This window comes from Gobius niger (genome assembly GCF_951799975.1).
Source record: "Gobius niger genome assembly, chromosome: 11".
In the NCBI taxonomy this organism is placed as follows: domain Eukaryota; kingdom Metazoa; phylum Chordata; class Actinopteri; order Gobiiformes; family Gobiidae; genus Gobius; species Gobius niger.
The window spans coordinates 2,963,916-2,979,599 of record NC_136862.1 but is presented as its reverse complement, the minus strand read 5'-3'; the positions used below and the strand labels follow the sequence as shown (position 1 = coordinate 2,979,599).

The 15,684-nt window shown below is 40.1% G+C and overlaps 1 protein-coding gene across 1 annotated transcript in view; it reads left to right on the top strand.

Annotated features, from left to right (window-relative positions):
- Window positions 1–15,684, top strand: part of tmem132e (transmembrane protein 132E) — a 191,436-nt gene that overhangs the window by 148,721 nt on the left and 27,031 nt on the right. The window contains exon 7 of the mRNA XM_079565569.1: window positions 10,234–10,513. Coding sequence (XP_079421695.1) covers window positions 10,234–10,513 — 280 coding nt within the window. The remainder of the gene's footprint in view (window positions 1–10,233; window positions 10,514–15,684) is intronic.

Sequence of the window (15,684 nt, the reverse complement as noted above, 5' to 3'; positions counted from 1 at the left end):
AGAGCACTGTGGAAATCAATGGAGTCCGAGTTTGTCCCATTATAATGAGATATTCATGGTGTTTTGGGGGAGAAACCAGACGCAGCCTCATCATCGTTTTCTTCAGGAAGTGGACTGAGTTCCACTGAGTTCCGTGATGTATTTATTTAACTCCCGCCTGAACCGAGAGGATCTTTTTCCTCACGTCATCAGATTTTTTTTTCCATCATTTTTTTGTTGGGTGTTCAACTCATTTTTGTAACTTTTTTGTCAAATTTTTGTCATTTTTTTCGTCCATTTTTTTATCACATTTTTGTCATTTTTTTGTAAATTTTTTGTAAATTTTTTATCATTTTTTTTTTTTTCACATTTTGTCACATTTTTGTAATTTTTTGTTATTTTTTTGTCATTTTTTGTCACATTTCTGTCATTTTTTTGTCATTTTTTGTCATTTTTTTTTTGTTATTTTTTGTCATTTTTTTGTCATTTTTTGTCATTTTTTGTCAAATTTTTATCACTTTTTTGTCATTTTTTGTCACATTTTTTGTCACATTTCTGTCATTTTTTTGTCATTTTTTTCACATTTTTTGTTATTTTTTGTCACATTTTTGTCAATTTTTTGTCAATTTTTTGTCAATTTTTTTGTCAATTTTTTGTCAATTTTTGCCACTTTTTCATCAATTTTCCGTCACTTTTTTATCAATGTTTTCTCACTTTTTTCTCACATTTCCATCATTGTTTTCGTCTCAGTTTTGTTGCTATTTTCACAGCTTTTTTCCAGAAGCTTTTGGACTGGGGTAAAGCCAAACTGGAGAAAAAGTGCTCGGTTCAGGTGGGAGTTAAGGGGTTAAATGCAGTAATGTTTAATGTTGCTTCCGCTGCAGCCCCAGGTAAAGACTAATGGGAATCCGATAACAAACAAACTGAAGTGAGTTATGTGAGAGCGTGTGCATGAGGACAGAGCGATGAAGTCAGGGCGAGACAGAGCGAGACAGAGCGAGGCGTCTGAGCGGGCGACGGCTCCGATAATAAGAGCCCGGAGTGTGACCTTGTGGATGTCACTGTGAAACGAGCCGTAATGAACGAGCGCGTGTTTACAAAAGCCTCGCTAAATCATCACCGGCAACAATAACAGAGGAGCGGGGAAAAAACAGCCACAATAAATGAGAAGAAAACAAGGATGTAAACGCAAAAAAAATGTGACAAGAATTCAACAAAAATGTGACAATAATTCAACAAAAATGTGACAATAATTCAACAAAAATGTGACAATAATTCAACAAAAATGTGACAAAAATTCAACAAAAATGTAACAAAAACTCAACAAAAAATGACAAAAATTCAACAAAAATGTGATAAAAATTAAACAAAAAATTGACAAAAATTCAACAAAAATGTGACAAAAATTCAACAAAAATGTGACAAAAATTAATCAAAAAATGACAAAAATTAAACAAAAAATTGACAAAAATTCAACTAAAGTGTGACAAAAATTCAACAAAAAATAACAAAAATTCAACAAAAATGTGACAAAAATTCAACAAAAAATTGACAAAAATTAAACAAAAATGTGACAAATATTCAACAAAAATGTGACAAAAATTCAACAAAAAAATTACAAAAATTAAACAAAAAATTGACAAAAATTCAACAAAAATGTGACAAAAATTCAACAAAAAAGTGATAAAAATTCAACAAAAAAGTGACAAAAATTCAACAAAAATGTGACAAAAATTCAACAAAAATGTGACAAAAATTCAACAAAAATGTTACCAAAAAAAGAAAAAAGGTGACCCAACACAGCAACAACGCGAGGAAAAAGATCAGTCTTGTGGGTCTTAGCTTTCAAATGAGGTGTTACACGGACCGATATAATGCTGGAGAAATAATCATCATGGCGACGTGTAAACAAGCAGCGACTTCCCTCTGTCTTGGTACAGCAGGGTTTTTGTGCTTGATATTGTTTTAGTGGATGCTTTTGTACTTCTTGGCCGTGTTTCTGTGGAGGTTCAGTGGATTTTTTACTGGAGAGAGTTCGAACTGGCCATGAAGGAAACAGCTTTTTTTAACCTCTGAACCCCGGTTTATATTAATACATAAGCACAGACTCTTGCATGAGTGTAGCTGAAAGTCTATGTGATGTTACTTGAGAGATAAGGGTCGGGTTTATTATTATTATACTTCCTTTAATAGTCTTGTCTTGTTTTCTTTCTTCTGTAAAAATGTTTTGAATACGCTTCTGCGCAAATGAATAAATAAATGAAAAAATGAAATGGACAACAAAAGGATCAGTTTTGTAGGTCTTTAAATTGAGGCGATACACTGGCCAAAAGGCTGTAACCTTTTAGATTTGGGTAAAGCCGAACTGGAGAAAATGCACTTGGTTTAGGTGGGGGGTAAAAGGTTAAAAGTGAACCAATAGCTTATGAGCTAAAGACATATGAGACCTACAAATTCCTTCTTCTGAGAGACTGAAAAGGCACCAAGAGCCCCCACACCTGCAGCTCAGTGGAGGCGCCAAAAGAAGTGCTACAGGAAACGACAAGGGACAAACGAGGAGGTATCCGGGCAATAGGGCTGAACGATTAATCGCATTTGCGATTCTATCGCGATATTATACAACGCGATTTCGAAATCGCAGAGACACGCGATTTCGGCCCATGCAGCTGATGCCGCGGCCACAGAATTGAATGTAGCGGCGAGAGACGCCACCGACGTCGTCCGCACTCCACCCGCTCCACCCGCGTGCTCTAGTTTACTTCTCCGTCTACTTAAGGTGCGCGGTAGATCATGGATGTACTGGGAAAATATCAGTGTGTATAAAGCTGCCACCGCGAAGGACTAATGCTGTTTCCTCCGTTAGCATTGTGTTAGCTGCAGGGCTAAGGACTAATGCTGTTTCCTCCGTTAGCATTGTGTTAGCTGCAGGGCTAAGGACTAATGCTGTTTCCTCCGTTAGCATTGTGTTAGCTGCAGGGCTAAGGACTAATGCTGTTTCCTCCGTTAGCATTGTGTTAGCTGCAGGGCTAAGGACCATAGCTGTTTCCTCCGTTAGCATTGTGTTAGCTGCAGGGCTAAGGACTATAGCTGTTTCCTCCGTTAGCATCGCGTTAGCTGCAGCGCTACACGGTCTCATGCACTGATCACAGAAACTTTCCTCCGGATTCACACGTCCCTGCCTCCACACAGATAAAGCTGAGCCTGAGCTGATGTTCAGAGTCCTTTGCAGCTCACTTTTCAAGGCTTATGTTTGGGAATGTTTTGGATAAAGAGAAGAACTTATCTCACAACCACTGACTAAAACACAAGAGCAAATAGCAAGAAATTTGTGACAACCAGGCACCCGTCTGTGCATGGTCAGTCACCTATACCCTCGCCTTCACCACACCCGGGTTACTCCCCTGTCCAGCCTCCGTCTCTGACCTCACACACAACGCCCATTTCTACCCCTTCTCCTATTCGCTCCCCCTGTCCCCGCCGCCGGTTAAGCCTCCTGGGTTTGCGCTAGTAAAATGGCATACCTTTGCGGGACAGGGAAGTAGCAGCCTCGGATCCTGAGGGGTAGCAAAGAAAAACTTAAGCACACTCCCAACGAGCGTGGTCAATTCTTCCACAAACAAGTCTTTGCTGGTAACATTCCCTCCTTCCATAGCGCGTGTCAGTATCGCAAACATCTTGTTTTTAACAAAATAATTCCCCCGCAGAACCGGACCTACCGCTTCCTGGTTGCTACGTACGTCGGTGACGTCATTCCGCGCACCGTACGTACAGGTCCGCTTGGACTATAGATTGTCCGTGAGTTTTCTTTCTTTGTGCCTTGATTGATGTATTATTCTGCGTTTTTGCTGTGGTTTCGAGCCTTGATAAAAGTATGCTAAAATAATTATGTTTACTGTAGATCACTCTGGTGCTGGCTAGACCGCACTTCCGCATTACGTCAGTGTGACGTCACTTAGTGCTCGCGCAGTACGTACAAGTTAATGATTTTGTATGTGTATTTTTGAAAAGGAAATGTTGGAAGGGACAAATTAAGCCAACCACAGTTTTTGTTTATTTAGATACGCTGTGGAGCGGAGAAAATTGGGGGGAACTTTCTGGCTCCTTTGGACTGTTTCCCTTTTGAGTGGGGATTTATTTCTGAACTCTTGTGATATATTTGGATATCAGTATTTATGTATAATACACATTTGCATAACCCACATGTTCTGTCTGTGTTGGTGGTGTTCATCATATGTCATATATACAAAAGGGTTTATGCCATGTAGCACATGCCCTTGTGAGGATTGTAGCATTGCAGCATTGTAAGGAAAACTCACCGATTATAACAAACCGTTTTATCCTATACGTCAGGAGGGAAACCTGACTGGCACCCCTAAAAAGAACTTAACAATCATAATAAAAATAACAACAAAAAGAATAACAAACTGTCAATCCGTCACAAATTAATTAGGCTATTTACAAAAAAAATAATTCAATATAAGCTTATTGGAAATGATGTGGCTAAATGACTATGTGGACTATTTGGAATTATCTTCCATGTGATTATAAAGGATTTAAGAGTGAGTAGTACTTTATTAAATCAGTTGCAAATATTTAATTGTATTGCAACAAAAAGTTATTAGCGGAAAATCGCAATAAAATCGAAATCGTTCAAGACTCACATGTAAGCCACACAAGCCTCTATCCCTTCTGTCGTGCTGACTAATGTTTGTTCACTGGAGAATGAGACAGATTATAGCTGCGCTCCTCAGAAGATGGTGAAAGACTGTTGAGGAGCGGAGGGAAACCGGGACAAACCCAGGAGGCGCTGTACCGTTTCAGAGGAGACTGGAGACAGGACTCCTCCAAAAACATGCTGCTCAGGACGAACCCAACACCATTTGGTCTTATTATTGCACAATGATAAATAAAGCACTGACTAAGATTTGATGTTTAGTCGATTGATTTGTGTAAAGTGTCCAGTGTTCATTGCACTATGAGCAGCATGAAAACGGCTTTGAGTCTGTGTATTAAGTATTTTAGTTGTATTTTCTCTGGACTGAGTGAAGGGACGGGCCCACAGGAACGTCCGGAATGAGGGGAATAGTTTTGCCCTTCAAGTCATTGTTTGTTATTGTGGATTTGGACTCAGTCTGACCTCCTGTATTCACCGTCTGAGATCAGCTAAAGAGCCTCTCCTCTCCCCCCCCCGGTGTCTCCCCCACATCACGCAGCTACCTCCACATGAGCCACCGTCCTGTCAGAGAATGATCTAATAAAGACGGGCCGGGGGCGGGGGGCGCACTAACCTCCACTGTCCCACACTCGCCTTAATGTCAGCGCCTCTAATGACAGCTCATTACAGCCAGTTAGTCTCCAAACATTGTTATCGGGACGAGGGGAGGTCAAGGCGGGGGCTCTGTTTGAGTGAGGGGAGACGTGCGGGACCAGAGCGAGCAGAGGAGCGGCTAACTCATCCCTCTGACGCCGGGACGCTGTGGATCGATGCATTTTTAAGGCCACCGCCCGAGGCCCCGGCAAAATGAGAGATCCAGAGCTCTGTTTGTGCAGATTACTATTACATCCCTCTTGGCTGACTGTAATTTTTTGTCAAATTTTAGTCATTTTTTGTCACTTTTTTCTTTTTACTTTTTTTTGGTTAATTTTTCATCAAATTTTGGTCATTTTTTTATCACATTTTTGTTGAATTTTTATCACATTTTTGTCATATTTTGTCATTTTTTCGTCAATTTTTTGTCAATTTCTTGTCAAATTCTTGTGACATTTTTGCCACTTTTTCATCAATTTTTCGTCACTTTTTTTGTCAAATTTTTATTTATTTTTTGTCATTTTTTGTCATTTTTTTGTCACATTTTTGTCATTTTTTCGTCAATTTTTCATAAAATTTTTGTCATTTTTTATCACATTTTTGTCGATTTTTGGTTGAATTTTTATCACATTTTTGTCATATTTTTGTAAAAAAAAAATAATCACATTTTGTCACATTTTTGTCATTTTTTTGTCATTTTTTCGTGAATTTTTTGTCAATTTCTTGTGACATTTTTGCCACTTTTTCATCAATTTTTCGTCACTTTTCTTGTCAAATTTTTATCACATTTTTGTCACATTTTTGTCATTTTTTTCGTAATGTTTTTGTCATTTTTTGTCAATTTCTTTTGACATTTTTGTGACACTTTTGCCACTTTTTCATCAATTTTCCTTCGCTTTTTCATCAATGTTTTCTCACTTTTTTCTCACATTTCCATCATTGTTTTCATCTCAGTTTTGTCGCTATTTTCACAGCTTTTTCCCACAAGCTTTTGGATTGGGGTAAAGCCAAACTGGAGAAAATGTGCTCGGTTCAGGTGGGAGTTAAGGGGTTAAAATCATTCATTATCGATCTTCTTGCACTAACGCTCAACACAAACACAGCTCCATATTTCCTGGTTCTTGCTTTGATTTTTTTTCTTAAACGCCGGTTCCTCCAAGGCTGTATTGGCTTTTTCTGTGCTGAAACCCCTCCCGGACGTGAGGAGGGAGGGGTTTATTATGCGCCCTGTTCGCCACAACAACTGCATCAAGGTCCGAAAGATCATGTCCACAAAAACAGTTTGTTGGAGCATCATGATCTGCTTTGCATTGGAAGAGTCCAGAGCGAGCAGAGGAGTGGCTAACTCATCCCTCTGACGCCGGGACGCTGTGGATCGATGCATTTTTAAGGCCACCGCCCGAGGCCCCGGCGAAATGAGAGATCCAGAGCCCTGTTTGTGCAGCTTATTATTACATCCCTCTTGGCTGACAGACCCCCCGCCCTCTTGGCTGACAGACCCCCCGCTCTGATCTCGTCCGCTGGAACGTCTCCGCGAAACACGGTGTCCAATTTTGTGAAGCCGCAAACTTTAATGAATCCATTTGTCAATTTGGCTTTTCCGCGGAGATAAGGAACTTCCCCAAAAAAAATCCGTTCGTGATGTTAGGAGGAATGTTCGGTTTTACCCGGCACAACATCGCGCCATTTTTCGTCTTGTGAGATAATTAGACGTCACATTGAAGACGTGGGATTGTAAAGTCGTAGCTTCGGTTGTAGTTTCAGGAGGTGTTTAGCTCAGAACATGCTAACGGTGTTTACTTGCCTCTGTTGTTTATGATGCTGATGTTGTATTTTGTTGATGAGACGCTCTGCCTTTCCTCGTACGACGGTTCTATTTTAAAACCTCAAACTGGTCCTCACAATGTCGTAAATACAAGAACACACACACACACACACACACACACATCTTGTACTTCTATCTTCTATCTATTACCCAGACCCTAATCTTAATCTTAACCCAATTCTAACCCTAAAACCACATCTTGACCCTCAAACAGTCCTTCAAATAAGTGAGGACCTCCCAAATGTCCTCACTTTACAAAAATGTCCTCACTCTGTTGGTTAAAAACGCAAACGGGTCCTCACAAAATAGTTTGTTGAGTGGGGGCTATCGCTACCCCAACTTTTAACCACACTATACAGGGAAAAAAAGGAAGAAGAAAAACAGTGACAACAGGGAAACAGCAGGACCAAAAGAGAATTGCAATAGACTAAAATATGCCTGACCCTACGCAAGTCAAATTCGAATTAACCTCTTAACTCCTGCCTGAACCGAGAGGATCTTTTTCCTCACGTCATCAGATTTTTTTTCTATCATTTTTTTGTTGGGTATTCAACTCATTTTTGTAATTTTTTTGTAATATTTTCGTACATTTTTTATCAATTTTTTGTCATTTTTTGGTCACATTTTTGACATTTTTCTGTAAAATTTTTATCACATTTTTGTAATTTTTTTTGTCACATTCTGTCAATTTTTTCTAATTTTTTCGTAATTTTTTGTCATTTTTTGGTCAATTTTTTATCACTTTTTTGTCACATTTTTGTCATTTTTTTAAATCATTTTTTCGTCATTTTTTATCAAATTTTTTATCACATTTTTGTCATTTTTTAATCATTTTTTCGTCATTTTTTTTTATCATTTTTTCGTCATTTTTTCGTCCATTTTTGATCACATTTTTGTCATTTTTTGGTCACTTTTTTCATTTTTTAGTCAATTTTTTATCAAATTTTGGTAATTTTTTAATCACATTTTTGCCATTTTTTTGTCGAATTTTTATCGCACTTTTGTCACATTTTTGTCATTTTTTGTCAATTTCTTGTGACATTTTTGTGACATTTTTTGCCGCTTTTTCATCAATTTTCCGTCGCTGTTTCGTCAATGTTTTCTCACTTTTTTGTCACATTTCCATCATTGTTTTCGTCTCAGTTTTGTTGCTATTTTCACAGCTTTTTTCCAGAAGCTTTTGGGAGTTAAGGGGTTAAAAGCATTCATTATCGATCTTCTTGCACTAACGCTCAACACAAACACAGCTGCATATTTTCTGGTTCTTGCTTTGACTTTTTTTCTTAAACGCCGGTTCCTCCAAGGCTGTATTGACTTTTTCTGTGTTGAAACCCCTCCCGGACGTGAGGAGGGATTATTATGCGCCCTGTTCGCCACAACAACTATATTAATGTCAGAAAGATCATGTCCACAAAAACAGTTTGTTGGAGCATCATGATCCGCTTTGGGATTCATTCTCATCGTCTTTTCCTGAAGCAAGAAAATAAGTGTGAAGTCGTTTCTGCATCATGGAGGGATGAGGTAATAACTGTTTGTATGGGAAGTCTTCTCCAGTGCAGTTCACCTTCACGGTTATCGGACTGGGACTGAAAAACTGCCCTGGACTCTGACCAGCCTTGCCCAGATTAGCGTAAATGTGACACTTCCACAAATACATAGTCTTACCACGCGCCTAAACCAAATGCCTTCTGTCCTCTTTATATAGGCCTGTGTAACACCTCATTGAAAGCTAAGACCCACAGAACTGACCTTTGTCCTTGCGCTGTTGCTGTGTTGTGTCACTTTTTGTATGTTTTTTTTTCTTTTTTTTCTTCATTTTTGTCACTGTTTTGTTGATTTTTTTTGTTGAATTTTAGTCACTTTTTTGTTGAATTTTTGTTACTTTTTTGTTGAATTTTTTTCACTTTTTGTTGAATTTTTGTCACTTTTTGTTGAATTTTTTTGTTGAATTTTTGTCACTTTTTGTTGAATTTTTGTCATTTTTTGTTGAATTTTTGTAATTTTTTTGTTGAATTTTTGTCACATTTTTGTTGAATTTTTGTCACTTTTTGGTTGAGCTTTTTGTCACTTTTTGTAGAATTTTTGTCACATTTTTGTTGAAATTTTGTAATTTTTTTGTTGAATTTTTGTCACATTTTTGTTGAATTTTTGTAATTTTTTTGTTGAATTTTTGTCACATTTTTGTTGAATTTTTGTCACTTTTTGGTTGAGCTTTTTGTCACATTTTTGTTGAATTTTTGTAATTCTTTTGTTGAATTTTTGTCACATTTTTGTTGAATTTTTGTAATTTTTTTGTTGAATTTTTGTCACATTTTTGTTGAATTTTTGTCACTTTTTGGTTGAGCTTTTTGTCACTTTTTGTAGAATTTTTGTCACATTTTTGTTGAATTTTTGTAATTTTTTTGTATAATTTTTGTCACATTTTTCTTGAATTTTTGTCACATTTCTGGTGCTTTTTTCCCAAGAATCTTTTTGATTAGGGTAAAGCCAAACTGGAGAAAATGGGATCCGTTCAGGTGGGAACCTCTTACCACCCGCCTTAACAATAACGAGTGCATTTTCCCCAGTTCGGCTTTTTATTATTGTTTTTTTGATCAGTATCATCAGCAAAAAGAGCGGGAAAGGTGGTCGTAGAAACAGAAGCAAAATCATTAATATAAATAATAAATAATGATGGTCCCAAAATTGAACCTTGTGGCACACCAGACTCCACGGAATTCCTTTTAGATTCATGTTTTTTTATACTGAGCAACAATGTAACGCCTCATTTGAAAGCTAAGACCTACAAAAGTGATGGAAACTTTTCGTCACGTCGCCACATTTTTGTCATATTTTTGTTGTTTTTTAAAATTATTTTTTCTATCATTTTTTGTTGTTTTTTTGTCCGTGTTTTTCTCATGTTTTTGTTGACTTTTCATCCTCTTTTTCTCGCTATTTGGATGCTTTTCTTTGTAGATTTTAGATTTGGGTAAAGCTGGGTTGAGGCGGGACTGGTGGCCCTTCTGTGCTCTTCAGAATGGACATATGGCCGGCCCGCCCCTGTGGTCATGGTTCCTCATGTTCTTTGTAAATGGCCCTGATGTGCCACATCTGTGTGACGCCCTCCTCTCCCCCCCCTCAGGAGCGCCCGGGACAGCGACGTGGACGAGGACGAGGACGAGCGGCGCCTCAGTCGCGGCTGCACGCTGCAGTTCCAGCGCGCTCTGGTCAAAGTGCTGACCCAGTTCCACACCACGTCCACCGAGGGCACGGACCAGGTCATCACCATGCTGGGCCCCGACTGGCAGCTGGACGTCACCGAGCTGGTGCAGGACTCGCTGAAGGTGGGCGACCCGCGGGTGGCCGAGCTGGTGGACCGCACGGTGCTGGTGGGACTGGAGCTGGGAGCCACCACCATCAAGGTACAACCACTCCGACAGCTACAGGGTACTCAGTACTGCATTTGTGGAGTATTCTGATACTTTCTGGAATAAGAACACTGACAATACTTTCTTTCACAGTGGTTTTATGAATGTATAAATGCAGCTCACACTTGTCGGAACGTCTGTTATGAATTTATTTACCACTAATTAGGAACGGAACGAAGCACTTTGTAAACACACCAGAGCCGGAGCCCCACACTCGACAGAGAGTGAATCCATTTATGGTCCAAAACAGTTCCACTGTGCAGCAGAGCAGGGCAGGAGGGGAACATAATGACACCAATTCAGGCCCCGCCCCCTGTGTGAGAACCTCTAACCCAGGGGTCGGCAAGTTTGCATCATGAAGGGCCAATTTTCATCACAGCCAAAACACCAAGGGCCGAACCTCACTATTGTAGGGTTAGGCCTAAAGCTAAGAACCATTTTCTGCCATTGTTTTACATCAGTGGTTCTAAAGTGGTCCGGCTCCGAAACCCGCCATTACCTTAATGACAAAGTATGACCACAAATAAAACTGTACTTTGTCATATATCGTATAAAATATTGCATTTACCCCACGTTTTTTATTGAACAAACCGTAGATTTGCTTTGAAGACTGACATTATGATCAAAACAACCCAATAACACACATTTGAACAGACTCCAGTGTGTCTCAGTGTAGTTTCAGATGGAAAATATTGAAAGAAAGTTCCCTATAGGCTCGTGACCCACTTTTGAGTCCCCGACCCACCAGTTGAGAACCACTGTTTTACATTATATATGACCAAGTGGGATGTTCTCCAAAGACATTTAAAAAATACACCATAAAAAGACACTATTTCTCGCATTTTTAGTGTATTTGATCCCTTATATCGCTTATATCAGCCTGTGAGTCGCTCTGTGCACATTCAGAGAACCAGTTACTGTAAGTAACTCGTGAAAACATGTGGATTCAGCTCCTCTTTAAGACAAAAAGGCCACGGACACGGCTTTACTCTCGTCTATTCACCAAACGACTGTCCTGATTCTCCTCTAGACACAACAAGAAGAGTTTAAATGAGTTTGTGGCCGATGCCCCGAGTCCGAACAGTACATATTAAATCTTTATTTTATTTAAGGAGGAACAAATGGTTAATACGACAAGTTCTTTCTTAATAATGTTGTGCAATTTGAGGCTAAAATGTAAGTGCTTTATTTATTATTGTTCATCCTGAGCCTCTTCCGTGTTTCAGAAGAAGAAAACTGTGGCTTTGTAGGTCATGACTGAGTGCTGTGATATATTCCTTTGATATTTATGGTATAAAATACTCTAAATACCCTCACATAAAAGAGTCTAAATCAAACTCACTGAAAAACAAGCGATCACGCATTCACAGGCCTGATGTGATGGATTTGAGTGAATCGTCACAGTCTGCGCCGCAGCAGAAGTGTTGTATTCGAGGTCAGATGTTCCTCTCCCGCTGGGACTCTCCCTGAGGTTCGGACACTCTGAGTTTGTCAGGCCCGAGAGCCGCCTGATGGATGTGTCCCTGAGTGAACAGACTCGAGACACAGAGAGTCGTTTAAATGACTAATGGATCGTTCATTATCTGAAACATATGAATAATGACATCACGGCTCCAGATGGAAGTCGCCAAAGCAGAGAGTGTTTATCTTCAAACCACTGCACGAAACGAACACGGGACACGGGCGCAAGCTCTGACTTACAATCATCTTCTTCTTTTTCCTCATTAACTCCTAATGACTCCACTTTCACCAGTGTTTTCACATGCAAAATAGACTTATAATAATAATAAAGCATTGGTTTTATATAGTGCTTTTTCTGGACACTCAGAGACGTTAAAGGGGGGGGGGGGGGGGGGGGTATTGTGCAAGCTTTACATCATGTTATTATGTCATTCCCTCATTAAAAACATGCCTGAAGTGTTGCCTTGGCACATTCACGTATTTCTGAGTAATCTGTAAAAACTCTGATGGCGGCCATTTTAGGGATAGGTTTGCCTGAGTCCTCCTAGGAACGCCCCCAACTCCTGGAGACGCCTCCGAGCTTTCGTCACCAGCCGAGTAACCAACCACTGCTCCTCAGCAGAACCCCCTCCCCACTGATGCCACAGACAGCGTGTGGAGGGGGCGTGTCTAAAGGCTCAGAGGTTCTTAAAGAGACAGAGGCCTATTTCAAGACATTCACTACAGCCATTTTGAGAGAGACATTTTATACAAGGCAGTTATTCTAATTTACTGCATTTACAGACCAACAGAAGGTTTGGTCATCATTGTAGTGTGATATAGACTGGTGCTATGGGACTGAAAAAAAGCATAATACCCCCTCTTTAAGCTACTACTGTAGCCACAGCTGCCCTGGAGGCAACCAGTCTGCGCCATTGGCTCCTCCCACCACCACTCACTCAATTGCTGGGTTGCAGGTGACATCACAGCGTTCTAAAGGCCTGTAATATTATGTAGAGGAAAAAATATTGTACAGAGAGATCATGGGCCCAGTGACTGATATTAATGATATATTTTTTAATTAATATGTTTTCATTTTAGCTACGACTTGTGAAAGTGTAATGCTGTTAATAGGAAAAACTGTCCCCCCCATTGGGTCCGATGACATCATCATAATCTAGAGCCTGAAACCCAGCTTCACCCAGGCTTCTCCATCCAGAGCTGACCAGGCCCTTCTGCTGAGCTTCAGATCTGAGATCAGGCAGAGCTCTTGGGGCTGCAGTGTTAAATGATTCCAGTGCAGCATCAAAAACATAATATATTAATATTATATTAAGCATTAATATGGTATTAATACGCATTAATAATGAATAGGCCATGAATAATGAATGACATGCTTTAAAGACATTAATAATCTGCTTATTATACTTTTATCCAATAACATGTTATAGGCCAAATATAATATGTTTATTCATCACCATAAGCAGATACTAATGCTTTTTCATACCTTGGTAATACTTAACGAGCACTTTATATAAATATAAAGCAATGCCATTTCTTTAACCCCTTAAATCCCACCTGAACGGATCCCATTTTCTCCAGTTTGGCTTTACCCTAATCAAAAAGCTTCTTGGGAAAAAAGCACCAAAACAGCCACAAAAAATGAGAAGAAAACAAGGATGTAAACGCAACAAAAATGTGACAAAAACTCAACAAAAAAAATGACAAAAATGTGACAGAAACGCAACAAAAAAATGACAAAAATTCAACAAAAATTCAACAAAAATCCAACAAAAACTCAACCAAAAAGTGACAAAAACTCAACAGAATGTGACAAAATGAAAAAAAAAAACATACATAAGGTGACACAACACAGCAACAACGCGAGGAAAAAGATCAGTTTTGTGGGTCTTAGCTTTCAAATGAGGTGTTACACAGGCCTATATAATGGCCAAAGAGGACAGAATGCATTTGATTTAGGCGGGTGGTAAGAGGTTAAAACCCAGTTCTATCATAAACCAAGTATTGTTCACCTGTTTCCTGCACATTTCTCCCTTGGAAGATTAATAAAGGAAACTAGCTAAACTAACAAAGTGATGATGATGTTTGAGATTTCACCTGCTGAAGCTTCACCCTCGCTCTGAAACAGACCTAAACGAGACTAAACTGTGTAAACGCTGAACCACGTGTGATCCAGAAGAACATGAGGCTAAAGTGGTTATCTGTGCCTGCTCTGTGTCCCATGTTTCTGACCCACAGCAGCTGCTCCTCTGTCTCCCATCACAGAATACAGGATTACTCCAGACTAACACGATCTGGGCCCAAACCGCATTTCCCAGCATGCACCACAGTGAGTTACAGGACGTCTTGAGTGAAAGTCACATGTCAGGGCGATAGAAACACCCTTTTATTCTCCAAAAGCATCCAGCTGCATATACAGTTAAACATTATGGGGCTCGTTTATTACATTTCAGCAAAGAGGCGTTTTATGGAGTCGTCAGAAAAACATCCTCAATAAACTTCTCACTCTTTCTCTCGACTCAGCTCCATGAATGCATGATCTGAATCACAAGCTGCTTGTTTGATAAAAATCTATCCATCTCCGGGACGGGCCCGGCTGGCGGAGGCAGCAGTCTGACTCCCCGAGCTCCTCCTCCTGCGGTTCTGGGGGGGCCCCGAGGCCACGCCAGGCCACAGGGACATGTCCCTCCACGTGTCCTGGGTCTGGGCCTCCTCCCAGTAGATCATGGGTGTCGCACTCGTTTGGGTCGAGGGCCAAAATTCACCCCCCACGGCGAGTCACGGGCCACAGATGATGTAAAGGACCGAGGCCTCATGAGTAACGACAGCTTACACATCCACCGATCCATCCACCGATCATCCATCCATCCATCCATCATCCATCCATCCATCATCCATCATCCATCATCCATCCATCCATCCATCCATCCATCCATCCATCCATCCACCCATCCATCCATCCATCCATCCATCCATCCATCATCCATCCATCCATCCATCCATCATCCACCCATCCATCCATCCATCCATCCATCCATCCATCCATCCATCCATCCATCATCCATCCATCCATCCATCCATCCATCCATCCATCCATCCATCCATCCATCCATCATCCATCCATCCATCCATCCATCCATCCAGGTTAAAGAAGTTAAATATCTGGGCCTAATCTTGGACTCCCATCTAACATTTGAAAGTCATGTCAAAAAGATCACAAGAACAGCCAAATCAAACCTGTACAGTTTCAGAATCATACGGGACTGTTTACCATTTCATGCAGCAAGTGTGTTTATGCGATGATTTTCTCTCATCTTAGTTACTGCAGAACCTCCTGGTCACAGGCAACAGCCACAACAGTCAGGCCTTTAAGACTGATTTACAATAGAGCATTAAACATTTTAGATAAAACATCTGTCAGGACGCACCATTGTGGAGCATTGCAGAGGTTAAACTTTCTGTAACTTAAAACTAATGTACAAATGTCTGCACAGCCAAGCCCCTGATGTTCTCAGACGGCTCATAGTTCCACTTGGATCAGTGGCTCCATCACACCAGGAGCTGCTGATGGAAATGTGAAAGTACCCGTTGGGACAGTCAGCTTTTACCGTCCAGGAGCTAAACTTTGGAACTCTTTGCCTCCTGAGCTGAAACAGGACTTGGATCTGAGGGCTTTTAAAAATGAACTAAAACGTATTTTAAAA